We start from the raw sequence: 22,345 nt of genomic DNA, 5'->3' as shown, positions 1-22,345 counted from the left end.
AGTTTTTTAAGGAACTTTTATAGTAACTATGTATTTATATGTATTTCAAATGAATTTTTTGCAATTTCTATATAAATTCATATGCATTTTTACAGTTTGTATACGTGTTATTAATTAATATGTATTACATGCATTTATTTATCTGGTACCTGCATTTTGAGAGCTGTATTTCTTTTAGCTAATTATTAGTGATGTAATTGATTAATTATGTTAAGTAGGGGCAAGAGTGTGTATATATAGGGTCAGCTTTTTGTTACCATTTTATTCTCAAGAAGTTTTTATTTAGAAAACGAAAGCGCTTAATAAATACATTGTTGTGGATCCTGGTGTGCTTCATCCTGTTTGTGTTTGGTTTGCACAACAAAGAAGTTGCTCAAGTGTAAGTGTAAGGTATGTTACTGGCAGACGTTCCCAATGAGTACTATGTATTGCAGGTGAGAGTACACATGATGTCCCAGCGAAGTTCTGGGTCAGACTGTCTGAGTGCAATTGGAGCAATTTATCAAACTGTATTATCACAGAAGGGTCGGAGGGATACCAGTACTATTTGGAGAAATGTACAGCGAGTAGAAGGTACTGGTGTTGTATAAAGAAGAAGAGTGACAGATGTAAGGGTCATTGTATCACAGAGGAGGGTCTTGAGGGTGAGAAGATGGAGAAAAGTACTGCACATTTTCATGGGCCAGACATAGTACAACATGAGGAAAGGAAGGTACAGCAGACTATAAAGTGAAGAGTAGAGCAGACTCTGATAGATCCATGTATGATAGTCAGTGAGGTTTTGGCAGGAACGTCTACTGATGTGGTCAATAGTCTGCCTAATACTGATTCTCTTAAGTAAATGGTACGTAGGCTATGCTGTAAGAATAGAATGTCAATCATGTGTAGCCTGGAGTCACTCACTCAGCTGACAGCTAATATGCTACCAATAAAAAATGGGACTTTCATTCTGCATCACATACATATCAGCAGTAATTCAGTCAGTACAGTAATACTGACAACTGAGGGTAACCTGCGGATGCTTTGCACGTCCGAATTTATATTTGTAGATGGGACCTTTCCTATTAGCACAAGGGAGTGCAGACAGGTGTATATCATCCATTGCAGTATCACAGGAACATCTGAAGGCAAGGTTATCCCTGTGGTGTATGGAATTTTGCCTTCAAAGACCAAAGAATGTTCTGATCAGTTTTGAAAGGCAGTTATACAACTATGCAGTAATTTTCAACTGCTGTTAAAGCCAAACATGATTCTCAGTGATTTCAAAAAAGGAGCAGTAAATTGTATAGCTAAAAATTTCCCAGAAAGTATGCCTAAGGGTTGCTGGTTACATCTTTGCCAACTGCTTTGGCAGCAAATACAAAAGTTAAGATGGCCTCTTTATTTGGGAATGATACACAGTTTGCATTACCAGCATTGGCATTTGTATCACCTGAAGCAGTGCTGCCTACATTAGAGGAGATTGCAGATGACATGCCTGATGCTGGCAGACCATTATGTGACTTCTTTCATAACAATTACATTCTGGGCTGACCAGGAGGGCAGGGCATACAGAGTGCTACTTGCAAAAGACTACCCCCATTGTTTGATGTGCAATTCTGGAATCACTGGGAAACACGTTTACGGGGCTATCCTAGAAGCCAGAATGCAGTGGAGGGATGGCATTGGCACCTGTGGAAACTGCTAGGCAAGAAACAATTGTATATCATGGATATCTTGCATACTATCCGCTTAGAACAGAATCATTTGGAAGACTTGAAAAGTCATTTGCTGTCTTGTGCGTCGTCATCACCTAAACAAAGATGATTACATAACAAGGAATCCCAGTCCGTGAGACTATTGGAATGTAGGGATGAGATGACCTCACGTGGACTAGCTAAACTAGTTGCTTTGCACTGCTCCTTCTAACATGTACACATGGGGGCTATGTGCAATGACAGGACAGCTACAAATACATTAAATATAGTAACAGCCATTTCTTTCATATATGCGAATGTTACAGGATGAATTCTGCACTTATGCTGCACATTTCACTATGTTCACTTATCACTGGAGGATGGTTTACGTATGCATCAGGTTTTTGGAATGGAAATACTTAATATATTGGTGTTTTGCAGGAAATATCATGAATATGTGCTTTACATATCACTGCGGTCATTAACATGTACTCAGGAATGTAAAAAACACACTATACATATTCGGTGACGGGAGGTTTGTACAAAATCATTCTAATGTCGAATTTTCGCATATAGGAAAATTTTTGACATTCTAACCACTTAAACATCATGATTTTTGACCTCTGTGTTAGGTGACATGAAAGCTTTACATTATGAATTTCGACTTTATGATAGTAAATATATATATTTATATATACACACACATACATATGCATACACACACACACACACACACACACATATATATATATATATATATATATATATATATATATATATATATATATATATATATATATATACATACACATATTCATATACCAATGGTGGTGGTGCTGCGGTAGGGTTGTTGCCTCGACATGTGTGAATAGGCGTACCTTCGTTGAAGGCTGTGCGTCAGGCCTGGCAAGCCGGTACGTAAAAATCAACTGCCAATCAATGGAGTTCTGCTGTGGCAACCCCTAACCGGGAAAAGCCGAAAGACACAAACAAATACACATATTCATATACATAAACGTATACATACCAAAGGGTAAAAAGGTCACACAGACAAACCACTCAGTAAAAACTGCAAGAAAAACCAGGCCAAGCTAGAGTTTTACCTTAAGCCTCCTATAATGGAGGCCAATGGGATGTATGCAAATAACCCCTTAAGGGCATCAAGTGTTTCAGTTACATGGTTTCTGAATGCCCATCACTTTTTACTTTTTAAGTTTTTATGGCTACATTTATGTCCACAGCTAGTGTATTTGGCTTTATTGGCCTGAATGTAGCCATAAAGACTTAAAAAGTAAAAAAGCATGGGTATTTAGAAGCCATGTAGCTGAAACAATTGATGTCCTTAACAGGTCATTTGCATATCCCACGGGCCTCCATTATAGGTTTAAGGTATCATACAGTGGAAAGAGAGAGATTTTTTTGAAAGATACATATGCACACACACACACACACACACACACACACACACACACACACACACACACACACACACACACACACACACACACACACACACACACACACACACACACACACACACACACACACACACATAAAAATGATATCACCAGTGGCTGATTTCTCATGAAGGGAACCAACAAATCAGCAAAACAAACAGAGCAAACACACCTTTCACTGAAAAATGAAAACAATAAACAGAAAACCACCAATATTAGCATACATTTAAAAATCCTGTAATTCAAACAAATAAACATAAAAAACTTATAATACATATATTTTTTTGCAGGTGGGAAAGCTCCCTAGACTACCAAAACTTAAATGTACCCACTATATAGTTAGAACAACTTGAAGCAGGGAGAAATCCCACCCCAAGAAGAGAGCACAGCAACCATATTAAAGACCACAGTTGCAATGATTCCCTATAATACATACTCACTGCATTAAAAAATAAAAGAAACAGGTCCACCAATAACAAATCACTAAAAAAACACACAATAGCAATCGAGTCTGAAATATACATCTCTACACTTGCTGTGCATTCAACATGCTGAAAGATTGCACATTTCTGATATCATGCTCTGCATTTGCTTCGTGGCACCACAGTAAAAACCCTTCTCACAAAGCAGCATTCACTCTTATTGTGTATACCCATATATACCCCTAATGTATGGTTAGGTGGAGGGAAGGATGTTGTGCATCTGGTCACCTGACTGATGTGCCAGTAGAAGGAATATCCGTTTTTTGGCTCTTCACATGAGGAGCTGAGGGGGGTGGGGCTCTGGTCCATGGTACCAGCACTGGAGGCTGGTTGAGCCAGCTTTTCTTCTGAAATCAATGGCAAAAACATTTGAATGATTTATCATTGTTTCATATAAGGTAGTTCAGAAATGTAATTTATTTGCTGATGAACTATAATAGTGGTTATATATAAGACTAAATGTAAATGCTGTTAGGCGTAGGGTGTATGTAAGTAGTAGTAGTAACTGGTAACCTTTTGGCCAAGTCAAGTATAGTACAATGGTGATCAGACATTGAGGAAAGGTTAATCTTGCAAATTTTATCATAGTCTGAAAAGGGATGTTGTCAGACAAATTTAGGGTAATTAGTGGAAGATATACTAAACACAAGGAATAATCACATTAATGTCCATTATATGCATATATGGTTTGATATGCTGGAGCAGGTTTTAAGCTGATTGCTAACTTTTCTTCTTATAAATTCAGTGTGGGGATAAATGAGGTACTGTAGTCCAGCAAAACTCCAGATACTTATAGATTTGAACTTCTTAAATATTGTGATGCTTCGAGTATAGCTATCTGTGGACTAGTTTTCCTCAAGCTTTTCAGCACTGTAGCTGCATTTGGAAAAGTCAGTACAAAAGGTTACTAATGGTGAGCTATTGACAGATGGAGGAGAAGTTTAGTTGTAGTTGTTTTTCCTAGTGCTTAACAAAAAGAACTGCAGAAATGCAAGTGTATCATCAGCATAAAAAGTTATCAAGACAGGGTATAACCAACACGATATCATTAATAAAAAGAGAGACAGAACAACAGGGATCTTGATGCAAAGTTCAGCAGCATTCTCGCTGCAAAGTGGTTCCACTGCAAAATTTGAAGGTCCTATCCGTAAGGAAGTTCGCGTCTATATTATCTTGTCGAAAGATGACAATATTGAATGGCATAAACATCGAAAATGCCGTACATCAAAACTGTTCTTGTGGGGGGCTGTGCCCCCCCACACCCCCCGCTAATTATATTTACCAACTCCGAGATCACACTGCAGTGAGGAAAGAGCAGATTTTCTCATCCCCACTGTACCATGATCCTGCAACAACACTTTCAATGTATGGCATTTACGACATTATAGCCGTTCGATATTTTCAACATGCGATAAGGTGAAGTAGACCCGGAAGTTCAGTACCTCATGCTAAATGCTTGAGCTTAAAAAGGAAAATTTTACCTTCTAAGTGCCCTTTCTCCGTATTGCAATATATATTATCTGCAACTGAATATTATGCCATTAGTATGCGATCTACCGTACTGATTCAAATGTTTAAATAATTACCTGTAGTTAGCTGTATAGCAATTCTATTCTAGTCTGATTAGAGGGTAAATTACAATGTACATGAAGTGTGATTTATGTTATTAACTGGATATGTAACTTCCCACCATATTGCCTTACTAACCACTTCTTTCCCTCATTCATGGCTTGTCATGGTGTGAAAGTGGTAAGATATGAGATTTGAGCTGGGGTGGACCGTCATCACTAAATGTCTTTTTTGTTCACACTCTCTACAAGCTAGTATAAGTATATAAGTTAGTAAGTATAAGTCTGCTTCTGTAGCTATAGTGCTTGAGAAAGAAATAATTTAATTTCCTCCTTTACAGTTTGCAAACCCAAACAAATGTTGTTCTTTTGATTATGGTGCCTCTACAGGCCTAAGAAAGAGCTCACTCAGATACTTCTCCATCATTTTCATGCACCCCCCCCCCCCCATTGGTTTTTATGTTCATAGGTTATAGGTTCCTAGGCTGGTACTGGGCTATCGGCCCTAAGGCCAATACAAGCCTAAGCGTAACAATTCTCTGGCCATGCTCCCCTAATTCCTACCCTTCTATCTGACTTCTCTAGTAATAAGGCCCACCAGGCAAACATCAAGTGCTTTATGGTTTTGAAATAACAGAAAATACAAAAAGGCATTGAGAGGTAAATATGGTGCTTTAAAATCATCCATTTACCTCTCTGTTGCTGACATGATAATCTGTCCAGGTAGGTAAAAGTTTGATCAACAAGATCCTCTAAGGAGTACCAAAGGAAACCACCTAGAATGGTTTATTGTTTTGCTCATCTTCTGATATGTTAATACTGAGATGAAAGTGAAGCCAAACTTGCTGTAGCATAATGAAAGGCTAGCATTAAAGATTGTCAGGGTTGACTGGTCTAGTGCGAGCCTAACCAAGCTGCGATTCGTTCTTAAAATTCCATTCTGAAATACAGGGTTCTTACAAAGAATGTCAATATGGATTTGAATGAGACATGGGGCAGAGCTAAGATAGCTAAGTGAAGGCAGCACATTTTTAGAGCTATGCTGAATTAGTTTTAATTACAGGAAAATAATTTTTTTGGTAAAAATCTTAATACAGTCTAACTAATAACTCTGACTATTTATTTTCCAATTTAATTTTTGTGAAGTTCTATAAACATTTTCCTGTCACTTTCGCTTGGAGACTGAATGAACAATTCTAAACACTCTCATGCTGACACTTAGTGAAAAAGGATTTACAACTATTATACCATGACCCCAGATTAATATTCCAAAACGTGCACGCTGATTGGCCAGCGTGCACGTTGTAAATCGACGTATACTAATGGAAAAAGGTCCGGTCACCCGGACTTTTTCCATTAGTATAAGTCTTTTTTTAAAACACTGTCTCACTATGTTAAAAGAGTTTAACATAGCGACACAGGTTTAAAAAAAGCAACGGAGATCTCCGTTGCTTTTTTAAAGCTGTCTTGCTATGTTAAACTCCTTTAACATAGCGACACAGTGTGTAAAAAGCAACGGAGATCTTGCTTTCTCTGTTGCTTTTTTTTAAACCTGTCTCGCTATGTTAAATGGGTTTAACATAGCGAAACAGCTTTAAAATAAGCAACGGAGATCTCCGTTGCTTATTTCAAAACTGTCTCACTATGTTAAACCCATTTAACATAGCGAAACAGTAAAAAAGCAATGGAGATCTTGCTTTCTCCGTTGCTTTTGGCCACAGCTCTGATGTACTGCGTAGACATGCGCAGTACATCAGAACTGCCGCGGATGCCAGACAGCTGCGGAAGGGCAGCAAAGAGGCATTATACAATGCCATTATTTAAGAAAGGTAATTGTTTCTTTTCTTAAATAATGTCATAGTATAATAGCAATAACCCACTTCTGGGTGTGGGTAATGTGGGATTTACCCACGGTTGTCTTTGTTTGGTCGCCCTCGGGACCAAACCACGCCAACCGTGGGTAAATCCCGCATTACCCACACCCAGGCGTGGGTTATTGCTATAGTAACATCTACCTTTCAGGAATTATCTTTGAAAATGGATGGGTTCCAGGAGAATATGCAATTGAATGGGAATAGTTGTGGAAAATGGACTTGTGTTACTGGAGTTTAAGTAGCTGAATAAAGGTGTATCAGATGAAGGCTATGGTTTGCTATTTTGACAGTTTTCTTTCAAACCTCATTGTTGATAACTTTGTAGCATGGATTACAGTAATATTTCTAATGTTTGTAAAGTGCCTGCTATGAACTGGGTGTTCATAAAATGCAATATGAGAATCCAGCATTCTTGATGCTTTGTTCAATTCCTGCTGGTCTCCAGAATCCCAGTATGCTGCAGTATTATGTTCAAATATGCTGTTCCTTAGAAATAACATATGGCTAGTTTGCATTATTTTGAGCTATTTTAAGCCCTAGTTGCTCTTACCCACATTATAGAATGTTAATTATCGTGGCATTGCCATCCTGCAATGTTGAGTGTCTAATTTCATGAACTATATCATCGTGGCATGTACTTCCTGCAATATCAAGCTTCTAATTTCATGAACTATATGCCGCAATGAAAAAATTAAGATGGTGCTCAGACTTTATTTTACATTATGGCAGCAGGTTCCAGAATGCGTTTGACTCTATCTGCTTAGCTTTTCTGAGTCTAGAGCTGAATATCTGTGAGTTGCATTAGCTTTTCTGAGTCTAGAGCTGAATATCTGTGAGTTGCACTCCATTCTGATCTTGATTTCAATGTTTGTTTCTGTGCATATTCATTTTTACTAATTGCAGTTAATCCAGCAGACAGCAGCAGTGCTGAGAAGAAAGGTGATAATTACTGTATGTAATACTATTATTATTATTTTGTTTTTACAGAATGGGCACCTGCAACAGTGCTTGGAAACAGTGAGACAAGAGTTCATTATTTTCAATAGGGAAAAGTAAGTAGATTCTGCATAACTGAAATGCATTTCAGAGAAAATTGTGTCCTAAATCACTGGGTTTTTGGTAAAACGGTGTGGTTTAAAAATGAACTCACACATAAAAAATGTCTAAAGAGGCAAGACACTGCTCAAGCTACTTGCATATCAGCACATAGTTCAATGTAAATTGATTTCCTGTTTTACTCATTGCATTCTGATGATTTTTTATTTGGGTTGCTGTTAGAGAAAAAAAAAGAGGTTTTGTCATCAAGTTTTCAAAAACTCAAAATTCATATGGTGAAGACCATATGACTGAGTTTCTGAAAAAAAAAATCTACATTTTTGCAGGGGAGCATGCTTCCCTTCACCCCGCATGTAGGCAGCTGTGACCACCATATCCCCTGTAAATTATCTGTACAAATTCTAAGATTCCAGTACAGTGGGACTGGTGAAGTTAACCTTTTCCCACTCTATTGCACTCTCAGAGTTGTATATATAATTTGCAGGTGTGTGGGGTGCAAGTGGGCTTGCCCCCCTCCCCCCGGAAAGACCTAGATTTTTTTTTCTTTTTTCTTTTACTTTGAGTTTTTCAAAGCTCTGTCATATGATCTTTACCATATGAATTTCGAATTTCGGAAAACTCATTGAAGTCATATCAACCTATACATATCTAGATATATATGTTGATGATGATGAGTGTGCCATTAGTAATCAACTTATACCCGTTTATTCTGTTTATCAATCTAATGCCTCATTTTAAAAATCATAGTGTGCCTAATTGTGTAGCAACAACAAAGAGGGATGAAGCCCTGTCTATAGCCTAAATGATATAGGATGGATTAGCAAGTTACATGATTTGGAAGTGAACAACTGAAACCAGCTCCCCTATCCTGGTGAGACAGGTGGCACAGACCCCTGGTGTGTCAAGGAGAGATGTATATCATGCTGTATATGCACCAAAGATGTGCACTTGGCTCTTTCAAGCTGTGTTCATGCAGTAGCTTTAACTTCCTGCACATGGAAGTATACACATGCTCTGGAAGATATCGAAGGCCCTTACTTACAAAGGTGTGAACACTGGTTACCATGGTGAGAGTAGGGCAAACAATCCAAATCACAGATGGAAGATGGCCATGTGGTGGCCAACAATCACCACTATTTTCTGAGTGAATATTAAAGTTACCAAAAAGTATTCCTTTGAGAAAAAGTAGATCCCCTGCAGGATGATGTGGGTTGCACTTACCACGCAAGACAAAGAACAAATACTCCAAAGTATGTAACGTAAGGTTTGATCATGAAAGATGGGGGAATAAAGAAGATATAAAAAAATGAATAGCAAAACAACAGTTTAGAAACATTTAATGTGAAACATTTTGGTGTCAGTGAGCCCTGATAGTTAATTTGCTTTGTTATGTCTCTAGTTTAGTCCACAGAAGATCTAAGCTACCAGCATTCAGAAGTTTCTGCACACATTAGGACAGCTATCCATCCATTGCATTAATCAAATTGTTTGCGCATAGAACTAAGCTGAGGAAGGCCACTCCCAAAAGAGACATCAAAGTTGCAGTGGAAAAAAACATGTACTGAGTAGATGTGCGTAATACTGGGAAAGAAAATACTGTGCTCTGGTCTTGTTTTCTTCTTTTTCTTTATGTAGAATTATGATCTACAAGGAATAAAGGAAATGCTAAAGATGTTTGTTTTATGAACCTTAGTCATAATTATAGCCTGAGGCTGCTAACCAGTTTTCACTGATCTGTTTTCTGACCTCACATAGTTGACCCTCCCCTATAGCTCTCATCTTTCCTTGATTCTGTGGTATATTTCTGACTTTGCCTCATATTTTTGCCGTCATGTGTAAAATGTATGATTTTCTGATAAATCACTGAGTATTGCAGTCAGTTAATAATACCAGACGTTAGAGTTTCATATTTCTTATTCTTCAGAAAATGTATGCTGATGCAAAAGTTGCTGAACTATTAACTTCTTAAAGTGAATTATATAATATTTAAATTTACTCTTGATTTAAGGCCTTGATCCCCATTATATTTTGGCTTTGTCCCTAATCTCTAAGCAAAGAAGTTGAGAACTATGCCTTCACCCATGTTCTTAAAACAAATACATACTATACAGGTTGTTTAATGTTTTTTTTTTTCCTGGCTGTTCATTCAGACTTCAAGGTACACAGTTAAATTCACTTCAGCAATGTTATAAACAAAACCATAGAACTTCTTTGCTTGTGACTCTGACTACATGTTCATAATGCTAAAACATCTGCTACTATAGCAATAACCCATGCCTGGGTGTGGGTAATGCTGGATTTACCCACAGTTGGTGTGGTTTGGTCACGAGGGCGAAGCCCGATTGGCCAAACAAAGCCAGCCATGGGTAAATCCAGCATTACCCACACCCAGAAGTGGGTTATTGCTATTATACAATGACATTATTTAAGAAAAAAATAATTACTTTTCTTAAATAATGGCATTGTATAATGCCTCCTTGCTGCCCTTCCGCAGCTGTCTGGTATTCTGCGGCAGTTCTGATGCACTGCACATGCATATGCCTATGCAGTACATCAGAGCTGTGGGCAAAAGCAACAGAGAAAGCAAGATCTCTGTTGCTTTTTACAAAGTGTTTTGCTATGTTAATCTCATGTAACATAGCGAGACAGCTTTAAAAAAAGCAACGGAGACCTTTTTCCATTACTATAACTCTGATTTACAACCTGTACGCTGACCAATCAGCGTGCATGTTTTTGAATATTAATGGAGGGTCATTGTATAATAGAGAAGTTACCCACACATGCCAATAAAGTATGCAAATAAAATAAATAAAATAAATAGAATTTAAAGAGTCAGTGAACAACATTACATATCGATATGAAGTTTCACCCATATGCTAATCTAAAAGTATAACCTCTAATTTAAGGGCTACAGTGAAATTGTGTTTTAATATCAACAATCAGCTTAAATGTATATTAAAGGATAATAAAAGTAATTATATACAAGTGTTTTAATTCAGTATATAACTTGATCTGGTAATGCAAACAGCAACAGTGCTTATCACAGAAGTACTTTGATCTTGTAGCTGGAGCCTAGCAACAGGTTTAATGTTAAATAATAAACATTGAACATTCTAAATGCTGACACTGCATAGTTGCATCTAATGACATACATAATGCAACCTGTCTGCAGCTACATCTCTTCTTGAATCACAGTAGAGCATATTCTCAGTGCAAGCAGAAGCACGTTAAGACAAAAAAGAAAAATGCGTTGCCTCACTGATGCCATGTAGTCATGTGCAGTAATAGAGCAAACTCAGAATAGCTGCAACCACTGTATAGCACCTTTCTTTAAAAACAGGCTGAAAACTTCACTGAAATAAAAAAAAACATCAAAATAAAATCAAACACTTTATAACTTTATTCACAAAACAGTAAGCACTTTCATTGCTCAAAATGGGATTTCATCAAGTCTGATGAAGTCCACATTTGAAGGATGAAAGCATTTACTCTTTTGTGAATAAATTTATAAAGTGATTTTATTTTGCAATTTCTTGACTATGCAGTACTTTTCTTCAAATGCTATTTGTCAGGGGCCTGTTATACTTAAAAATCCAACTACAGCATTGAAATATCAGACAACAGATAAAAAAATATAAAACATCACAAATCATTGCAATTATTATTAAGGAAATTACTTGTTTAAACCTTGTCTGCATATTTTGTTAAGCATAAACTCTTCACTGTGAACTTCATTTACTAGCTTCCTGCCAAGCTGGTTTTGAGCCTTCCTACATCTTCTAGCCATTTTGCCTACAGTTTGCCTACACCTGGTCAAATATAAAGTTGGCGAGTTTAAACTTGTCTATTTTTGTTTGCCTGCTTGCCACTGCCTGACCACTTTTATACTGGAAGTTACTTCCAGTATAATTTCTATGTGTGCACCATCGGTGATTTCAAGTGTTTAGATTTTTTTGTCTCTGTGCTTGTAAAACCATGGAATTGCTACATATAACTCCAAGGGATCTGGTGGATTTTCATCCCCCATGTGAGGCATAAGATAGGGCTTGCACCTTTGAAAAATGATTTTTTTGTTTTTTTTTTTAATTGAGCAACAGCACAGACAAGTTGAAGTTTCAGTGAAATGTAGGGTTGCCACCTTTCATTGTGGCTGAAAGTGAACCAAAGCTACACCTCTGGCACCTCCCCTAACCCTGCCTATCTCCTCCCATTTTCCCACCTATTTTCCTCCTATTTTGTAACATCATAGGCATATCGAGGGGCAGTGTAGTGTCCTCTTTTCCTGGCTTGCCATGCAATCATGTTGCGTGATGCTTTTTTAAAGAAAAGCAAAGTGAATCCGTTGATTTAACAAACTCAGATATCCTGATTGTTTTTTTTTAACAAAATACCAGAGTTTGTACAGTGTTTCAAACTACTGGACAATCGGTTTGATTTCTGGATAGTCCAGATTAAAAAAAAAAAAACAGGTGGCAAACCTAGTGAAATGAGACTTAAAAGGTAAGGAAAGCCTATTATCTTCTGTCCCTGCAAAATACATCTCTCACTTTTTTTACCATTACTGTTTTCCTGAAGTTTGAAATTCTTATTAATGTTCTTAAATCATTAAAAGCATTTTGAACTTTTTTATGTTTTATGTTTAACATATGACACATTCATTTGCTTGGCATAGAGATCTACCAGATATACATAGTTCTACACATGAATCAGCTTGATGGAGAGGAAATAAAAATGAGAATAAGCAAAGCAAACACATCTTACAGGTGCATTAAAAATAAGACTATGTTTCTATCACAACTGGGTGTACAGAAAGGGCCTGGAAAACTAAATAAAAAAATAAAAGGAAAACAGATAAAATATAGTGTTAAGAAGAAATGTATAGAATTTCAAAACTAATTATTTTTTTAGCATACTGTAACAGCTTTAGCCTATATAACTTTAACCCATTTTTGGAATAAATGAAGACAAAAGATAGATAAGTTTGAAACAGATACTGGGTGTGGTGTAACTTTTACAAGCTAACAAATATTTAAAGAAATAAAATAATACAATTCTACAAATATGTGATCTTGTACTGAAAGTAATACCAGAGAGCATACAAACTGTGGGAAATGTCAATGTGGAAGTTATATCTAAGACACAAAAAATAGGTATCATATGATAATATTTAGGCATACTGGCTCAGTTTCCTTAGTAGAAGCTAAATAAAATTTAGTTTGTCTTGGGTGAAATAAATTACATATATTATGGCAAGTTCTTGACAAGGTACTTTTGAAAAAAAAAATTGTTTAAAGAATAGATGGGTTTGCAAACAGGAATCAAAAACAGTATTCCAGAAAAAGAGTTAAGCCTAGATTTTTAAAGGTATTAACCAGGTAGGCCCACTGGACATACAGTCCCTTTCAAACGGTGATCTGGGAGCAAAGTTTGGATAATTGACTTGTTCAAGGTCACACACAAGGCAAATGAGGGCTAAGGGAACCGAATCATGTACCACAGGAACTACGGCTCACAGCCTCAACTCTTGGTATTCCCATTTTCCGAATCAAAATAATTACCTTTCAAGGTAGTTTTTAAACAACATTATGTTATACAGGTAAATTTATTCTAATATATATTTCAATTGCATTGCAATTTAAATAATTACAGTTTCATTTATTGTATAACAGTATTAACAGCTGTTTACTAATCCACTATCATATGCAAATAAATTCAGCTAGCATCTCAATTACTTTAGTTCATATTTTAACATGACCATTCCAGTTTTAGCATTTCAGTTCATGAACTGTCTGTATTTCTTACTGGCTTTTGATATAATCGTCCTATCCTAGAAAACTTTGGAGTATCTGTGTCAGTAATTGTAATGTTATTGTACTCGGATTTGTTTCATGGTGTGATTTTTTGAACAGCTCAACTGGTATCTTTGATGTGATGACAACTTCGGGAAAGGCCTCAAGGGACATCTGTTTGGATATCTGCCTTGGCACTTCTTTAAATACCTCAAAAGTCTAAATGTATAACAGACATTGCCTGTAGGTCTTAGAAGGTCATTCTGAAAGATTTTTTTTTTAAATAGACATCTCCTGTTCCTTCTAAGTAGCTTTCTCTCAGCAGTTTGAATGAACAATCTTGGCTACTTATATCGCCTCAAAACAACAGCTTCTGATTGCTGTTCTGAGGAATTTTAATGCATGATCAATGTGTTCCCTTCTGTCAAGACAAATTTTTAACATGCTGATCATAACAATATTTTGGCCTTGACTTTTTCTGTTTCAGTCTGTTCTGAAAGTGACTGGTTTTCAGTAGTTTTCAGTAGTTAGCAAAGAAGCAGACATAGGATTTCTTTGCTGTAAGCTATATCTCATAAATAACTGATCAGGTAGCAGACTATATCTGTGCTGTTTTTAACTGCAATGTATTTAATTGATCTGTATATCTATCTGTTTATTTATTTTGGATATCTATGATAGGAAGCAGATAATTTACTGTTAAAGATCTGTGACTTCTTCATGAGGTTCTTGACAGCTTGTCCTGCCTTCTTCTTATGAATATAGTTAGGGCTACATAATACATGCTTACATTTCCTTTTCCAGACCATCTTCTCAGTTTCTTGTTTGCAAACTGTAAAACCTTATTTGATATAACTACATCTAGAATACCATGCTTTGAAAATATATGCATCAGTGCACTGACCACACAGCTATTCATAGTATGTTCTGGCTTCATAATCTCTGGAAACATTTCTCAATAGTACGGTTTGATCGAACAAACTCACCTGTGATTACCATTAATCACTACTAAAATCATTACAAAAAAGTAATTGCAAATTTATACCAAATAGGTCACATTTGCAATTACCAAAAGTAAAGAAAAAACAGCTTTTACACCCCCCCCCCCCCCCAATTTGTGGCTTCCATCCAGACACACCCAGCAATTAAAAATATACTAACTCTAGGGTCAGACAAACTTGAAAAAAGGTAAAAACCCCCTTGAATTATGTAATGGATGATATAATGAACTACAGTTGTTACATAATTTGACAAATGATACCACTGATTGAAAACACCACCATTTCATCACATGCAGCAATAACTCATATAGCACTCATATACGTATACCGAGATAGATGGATATTCTATTCTGATACCGAAACATACCAATTCCTGTCTTACTGTGTGTTTTTCCCATTGTTGTACTAAGCATTGCACAAAATGTTTGAATATCTAGTTCTTTTTATACAGACATAACTGTCCAAAAAATTTAAGAAATCACAACATCTTTATTTTCACCAAATAGTGTCAAAGTCTTATATTCTTGCCAGTATTTCTTTCCTTAATTAGTTTGGCACTGTTGATTTAATTTATTTGAACTGTATCCCTCGTGTTTGTCTACACCTTTCTTTAAATTAAAAGACTGGCTATACTGCTTTCGTCACTTTGGTTAGCATTGCTGTCTGAAAACCACTCTAGATACATTTCTGAAACTATTTTAAATTGCTTGCTGTCGTTGTTAACTGTAGATTATCCATTCAACTTCCAGTTCATATGAAAGTACATCCTGTTGTTCTAGCAAATATGAATGAGACAATCTAACTTCTATATGAATCTCTTTTCTGGCTTATAATTCACAAACATTTCTACAATTGCGGCATTCTATACATGCTTAGCAGTATATTCTGCTACAGTTTGAATATACTCTGGATGTCTTGTTCACATTTCTAGTCTGTTTTTTCCTCACAAATATGTTAAGGGGGAGGGGAGTCACAGCTATATGTCATGGTTAGCAGCTCCTTTTGTATCAGGATCTACTTTTTCTGATAGCCAGTAAAAGCTGTTGACCCAGAGATGGCTAGAATATTCTCTTACAGAATAACTATATCATTCAAACATTGGTTTAAATATTAATACACACATCAAAATAATTCACTGTGAGCAATTTTTCTCTCTAAAGGTTTAAGCATTTCAACGTTTTTTTTCTTGCACTGTATTCCCAGCACCATTTTACATAGATTCATAGGTTCATAGGTTCATACTAGGCTATCTGCCCAAGGGCATTTATAAGCCTAGCCCATAGTTATGTGGCTTTCGCCACCCCTTTAGTTTGAATAAAAACTATGCTTATTATTTTGCTGTACCTCTGTCAAGCAGTGACACTGAAGTAATCCCTGGGGTATATCTGTGATCTTCCATCCATTGGTCAAGATTCCTCTTGAACAAGGCCAGCGAGGTGCTCTGCCTCACATGTACCGGGATTTTGTTCCACAGCATAGGGAGTCTCTGGGTGATGAATCTGTCCCTCCAGCACATTCTATTTATAACCGTGTCAAGGTTTAAGTCTCCCGCCCTTGTGGTGCTATTTCTTAATCATACACTTACTTGCAGTCTATTTTGGAGTAAATATCAAGATATAGTGCTTTGTACCAAGAAATATCATAAACATTTTATTTTCTTGTGCAGGCATTTTGCTGTTGCTCTGACCTTATCTGGTTTCATGACCTCTGAAGGTAAAATGTGGCCCACATATCTCATCTCTGTAACTTTGATTTTGCACCTACTTTTGTTCACTTTGAGGTTGTGCAGTCTTAATATTTCTTTAACTTAGCCTGTCTCTTATTATGTTGTTGGTCACACCCTATACCAGCATATCATCACTATGTTAACAATACAAGACAAGCCTGTCAGTTGTCTGTATCACAGCTCTGTAAAATACCTCAGATTCTACAAAAATGCAAAGTAAAAGTCTGAGAAAGCTATATCTTCCCATGGGTGAATTATATATACCCAGAGTGGAACTTTTCTCATCAAGCTTGTACATTGCATCATTGAAACATTGCCTTAGATTATATGAAAATATTCTCTGCAGATAAAGATAACTTTATTAAGATCTTGCAGAGTTATAAAAATACAAATGTGTGACTTTGTAACAGTTACTATGCTATTTGCCTCTTTAGTAAGCTTAACCTGTTTATTAATATTACATGCAATAAGGTCATCTCCTCATAAATGACTAAGTCTGGTAAGCTAGTTCTTCAGAAGACATAGACAATGTTACTATCCTTTCTAACTTATCTTATGCATCCCTCCAGTCCAAATGAAATCTAATTATATACACTCTAATATAATCTAATACCATCCTTTTTAATTTAGTAAAAAATGTGTTTTCGGAAAGAGTTTCAATGCCTTATGAGGTGTACACTGTAAGAGGTAGAACAAACCAATTTATTGCCGGAATTGTACCTTATTGAAACATAGACCAGCCCATTTCTGTAAGAATGCCTTACCCTGTCATGTTACTTCTTTCTTAGTATGCTTCTCAGATGGTATCTTACAGTGCCTACATCATCTTCATGTCTAAACTTTTACTATGACTAGAATCTTCAAAAAAGGAAATACTCTGTAGTTGTCTGGGGACTAGTTAACTGTAACTACATTTGTTTTCTTGATATTATTTTATATCCACAAAAAAGCCAAATGTTGCTAACAGTTTATTAGTGAGAAATCTTTATTGGCGTCACTAAATATGGTATTAAATCATCTGTGAATTCCAGAAAACGAATAACTTGTAATTGGAAATGACTGAGTAGCATTAGTTTGAGGTTCCAAGTAAACTATAAATAATAACAAGCAGAAAGACCAACCCATTCGAGTATCCATGTGAGCCAAAACTCATATGGACATTTAGTTTTAAATTTACCCTTGCAAAAACACTTTCATTCATAGTTTTTAACATGGATTTATAAAGGACTGTTGGAAACGAGTCTGACATGAGTACAATATCACCAGCTGACTCTATCAACATTTGTTTCTGCATCCAAACTTGTTATAAAAAGCAGGCTGACTTTCTTATTATCATATTCTATTAACAGGGCCATTTTAAATAAGTTAGTAGATGTAACTGTCTTGCAATAAAACCTGTTTGGTTGAGATTTGCGTGTCCTGAAAGAAATGTAACTAAATGATTTGTAATAATTAACATGTATAATTTTTAGTCATTATTGATTATTGAGATAGGCCTTTAAAGTTTATCTGTGTCTGTTGCATGCCTTGTTTAGAGTTATTACCACTTGTTTTAATGGTAAGGAAGGTAGCAAGATTATTTGAAGTACTTTTAAAATCATGGGTATTTCTTTCCCTTCCAAATAGATTTTGTAAGGAGGCCTTTCGGATCCTGCTGTTTTACGTTTTTGTTGTCTTTTGATTACAACTCAATTTCTTCATTTGTAATTTTAAACCAAGCACATAAATCTGATCTGTGGCATTCCTTGATGGTTTAATCACATTTATCTGTTGAGGAAAAAGAAGAAGAAGAAGAAAGAAGAGGAATATCAGAATATAAAGATTAACTGTATTTTTAAAGAATGCTAGTAATGATGTAAGAATGAGTTTAAATGTATTTGTGAGTATAATTATTTCCAGTAGACCTAGAGTTAGTGAGTATAAGAATAAGTGTTATTGGATAGAATTCTACAATTGGTCAGAACAGATTTTTATTGTGTACAATTTATTTACACAGGAGACTCTTTTGATTATTTCAGTAGGCATATCTAGTGTCATAATAGGTGATGAGGTCAGAGAGGGAAAGTAAACGGCCATTAGGCTTCTTCCAATATAAGTCACCAGTATTAAGCAATTGGTTAAGAAGCTGGACAGAAATATATAACAAAAGCTGCAGTATTTTGTTTTAGAAAAAAAGCTGATGAGATTTGAGAAAAATATAAGGGACCATTTGATGCACTTTTGTACTTAAATGAGGACAGTAGACAGTATGTGAATCTAAATGATTAACCTAAAAGCAAGACCTGAAATTATGGTATCACAGCTCATCAAACCCTTAAATATGCACAGTGCTTTATTGCAAACATCATTCCCTTATATCTGTGTGCATCAGTATTTAATTCTTTATTTGCATGCTGAAATATAAGCTTAGTAGCCCAATGTGCAATATAATATAATATTTAATCTAGTACATATAATCACTACAGAAAATATGACAATAGCTAAGTGGTAATTAAGCTAAAACTTTAAGTCCCCATGTTATAAAAACAAATAAGTGCTTACCATTGGGTCATGATGAATATAATCATATATGGCAAAGCAGAATCCTGATAATACCCATCCAGTCAGCCTTCTTCTAATATACGTCATTGCTTTTATGGTTGAGTAAAAGAGAGACCAAAATATTTAACAACATCTCTATTAACTCTCCTGAAAATACTGGTGATCACAGTAGAAATACAAGTAAACATTTTGTTATAGTTCACATTTAAAGGAGGATAGTAATAAATCCCTATATTAATTTAAATGTACAGTCTGATAAAACCTAACATTCTGGAACTAAGACTCTCTGACCCTTAAATGCATATAGGCTCATAGAGTCATAGGTGTGTATTAGGCTAATGGCCCTGGAACCTTTACAAGCCTAGCCCATAGATTACTCTGGCATCGTGCCATCCAACCTTAGTTCCCAGTGCTTCTGTCAAGTAAAGCCACTGGAGTGATCCCTGGGGTAAATTTTCTACTTGCTATCCACTCATCAAGATTTCACTTGAAGAGGGCCAGTGAGGTGCTCTGCTTGACATGTATGGGAAGTCTATTCCATAGCATGGGTAGTCTCTGGATTATGATCCTGTCCCTCCAACATGTTCTGTTGATTGTGGTAATGAGTTTGAGGTCTCTGGAGCATGTAGTGCGGAGGGATTGGGATTTCTTTACATACAACATTTCTAATAGAGCTGGGTCAGACATGGTTTTGTAAGTCAAGCAAAGATCGCTTCTAAGTAGGCGATATGAGACAGAGAATAATAGGAGTTTTTTGAGTCTGTTCATATAGGACAAATGTTTAACACCTAGGATCCTCTTTGTGAGGTACTTTTGTGGCCTTTCCAGTTGTTGCAGGTGTTTAGTGAGGTACATGCCAAATGGGGCATTGTGCTCAATGACTGGCCTAATGAGGGAAGAGTAGAGGGAGACAATGACCTCTTTCTTCCTGGATGCAAAACCCTTAATAATGAGATGTGACAAATAGAAGAACTTTCTGGCCACAGTGGCAATGTGGTGGTCAAAAGAGAGGTTGCTGTCATCCTGTGCTCCCAGATCTCTTATAATGCCTTCTGTGTTCAGTGGACTATCATCGATGTGGTAATTCATGGGAACTGGATTTTTCCAAAAGGGGATGATGACACATTTTTTTGGCATTGAGCTTAAGGCCAGGGTTCTGACACCAGTCATTGGTCTCAGTGAGGCCTTTCTGTAAGATGTCAACATCACTTGGGAAGTTAATAATAGCTCCCAACTTGCAGTCGTCTGCGAACTTTGTCAGCCAGAGTCCCTTCATGTTGGCCTGGACTTCAGAGCAGTAGAAACCAAACAGGAGAGGACCCAGGACCAAACCCTGTGAGACTCCACTTGTGACAGGTCGGCAGGCTGACTTTGAGTCAGCCACATTCACACTGCGGGCTCTACCTGTGAGCCAGTTTGCAACCCACCTAGTGATATAGCGGTTCATGCCTATCTCAGTGAGTTTTTCTATGATTCCTGAGTGGGGAATGTTATCAAAGGCCTTGGTCAGATCAAGATAGGCTGTATGAACCACCTTGCCTTCATTCACAGCTCTGGTGACTGACTCAAAGAAGTTGACCAAGTTGAGCAGGCATGATCTACCCTTCACAAAACCAAACTGTGTGGCATCCAGAGTTTGGAGATTCCTGATATCCTTGTTTATTAGGTCCATGATGATGCATTCCATAGCTTTGCATATCAGACTCGTCAGGCTAATGGGGCGATAGTTCCCAGGGTCTGTAGTCACTCCTCCTTTGTGGAGAGGGATGACTGTAGAAGTGCACATTCGGTAAGGACAAAGCCTGAGGTGAGACTGTGACTGAAAAGGGCACATAGGAGAGGTGCCAGTTCACTCTGTAGTTCACGTAGAACACAGCCAGGGATATTGTCAAGTCCCTTAGAAGCTGTATTCTTGGCCTTGGACAGTGCTGTTTTAACCTGTGCAGCAGTAATACTGGGTGCCTGGCAATCTACTGGTATTATGACTGGTCCTTTGGGGGGGTAAATTTGGCACTGAATCTGTCGGCCAGTATATTGGCAATATCTGTTTGCTTGGTATAGGAGGTAACATTGTGCAGTAGCTCAGAGCAAATCTGGGTATTGCTATGGAGATTCTTTATATAACCAAAGAAGGCCTTGTGGTTGTCTTGACTATCTGCTGTAATTATGTTTTCATAGATAGCTTTAGAGGATTTGATGAGAGATCTCAACTTTTTGTTGAGGCTGATAAGGGAGTTTTTCCAGTCTTGGGACTTCACCTTATTCTGCATCAGTTTCCTCCTTCTGTTGTAGAGTTTGTTTATGGCAGGGGACCACCAGATTGGCTTCCTTTTTTTGGAGGAGAGCGTCTTGGTTCTATTGGGTATGGCAAGATCCATGCATTTGTGTACATGTTCGTACAGTGCATTGGTATATGATTCTGCAGTCATGCAAATATTCCCCATTTGCATGGGTGCTGTGAAGTTAGCCACTTCTGTTTTTAGGAGCCCAAAGTTAGCTTTGGAGAAGTTTTTCTTGGTGGTTACCTTTATGGTGGGGTGGATGCAATGGTTGCCCATGTTAGTAATGACCAGGTCAAGGATGTTTCTATCTATAGTGGGGTATGCATATAATGTATTATAGGGAACATGGTTCTTCTAAACTCTGCTTTGTGTACTGGAATCCAGGTTTAATCATTCAAACTCTCAAATTAACTCTCAGTTCAATGCATAAATTTACTTAACTGTTTACATGCTGAGATATTTAGACAGTAAACACGTGAACACCTTATGCCCCCAAGTCATAAAGCAAAATAGTACTACTTATTAAGTAAAAATTAGAATCTTTGAGAGCATTTCCAACATTTCACTTAATCACATTATAAAGATAGGAATATGGCACTGGAAGAACATTAGACTATTTACTACCTCATTACCTTTTCCTTGCTTCTTCATACAACCAACATGGTGCTTGTCACAATTTTGAAACTTCTGAAACACCCACATATATTCATGCATACTCACAGTCATCCAGATGACTGCAACCATGGCCCTACATACACACACAAATGGTCACACACAGACTGGCATGCACACTCCTTCACACATGCGACACACACACACACACACACACACACACACACACACACACACACACACACACACACACACATATATATACACACACACACACACAC

At 36.9% G+C, this 22,345-nt stretch overlaps 1 protein-coding gene across 1 annotated transcript in view; it reads left to right on the top strand.

Moving 5' to 3' along the window:
* Window positions 1–22,345, top strand: part of LOC122788671 (serine/threonine-protein kinase 32B-like) — a 641,627-nt gene that overhangs the window by 519,012 nt on the left and 100,270 nt on the right. The window contains exon 6 of the mRNA XM_044055567.1: window positions 8,045–8,109. Coding sequence (XP_043911502.1) covers window positions 8,045–8,109 — 65 coding nt within the window. The remainder of the gene's footprint in view (window positions 1–8,044; window positions 8,110–22,345) is intronic.

The sequence above is a fragment of the Protopterus annectens genome, chromosome 14.part0 (genome assembly GCF_019279795.1).
Source record: "Protopterus annectens isolate FY-2018-M chromosome 14.part0, PAN1.0, whole genome shotgun sequence".
In the NCBI taxonomy this organism is placed as follows: domain Eukaryota; kingdom Metazoa; phylum Chordata; order Ceratodontiformes; family Protopteridae; genus Protopterus; species Protopterus annectens.
The sequence above is the reverse complement of the archived record's forward strand: the minus strand, read 5'-3'. Positions and strand labels throughout refer to the sequence as shown.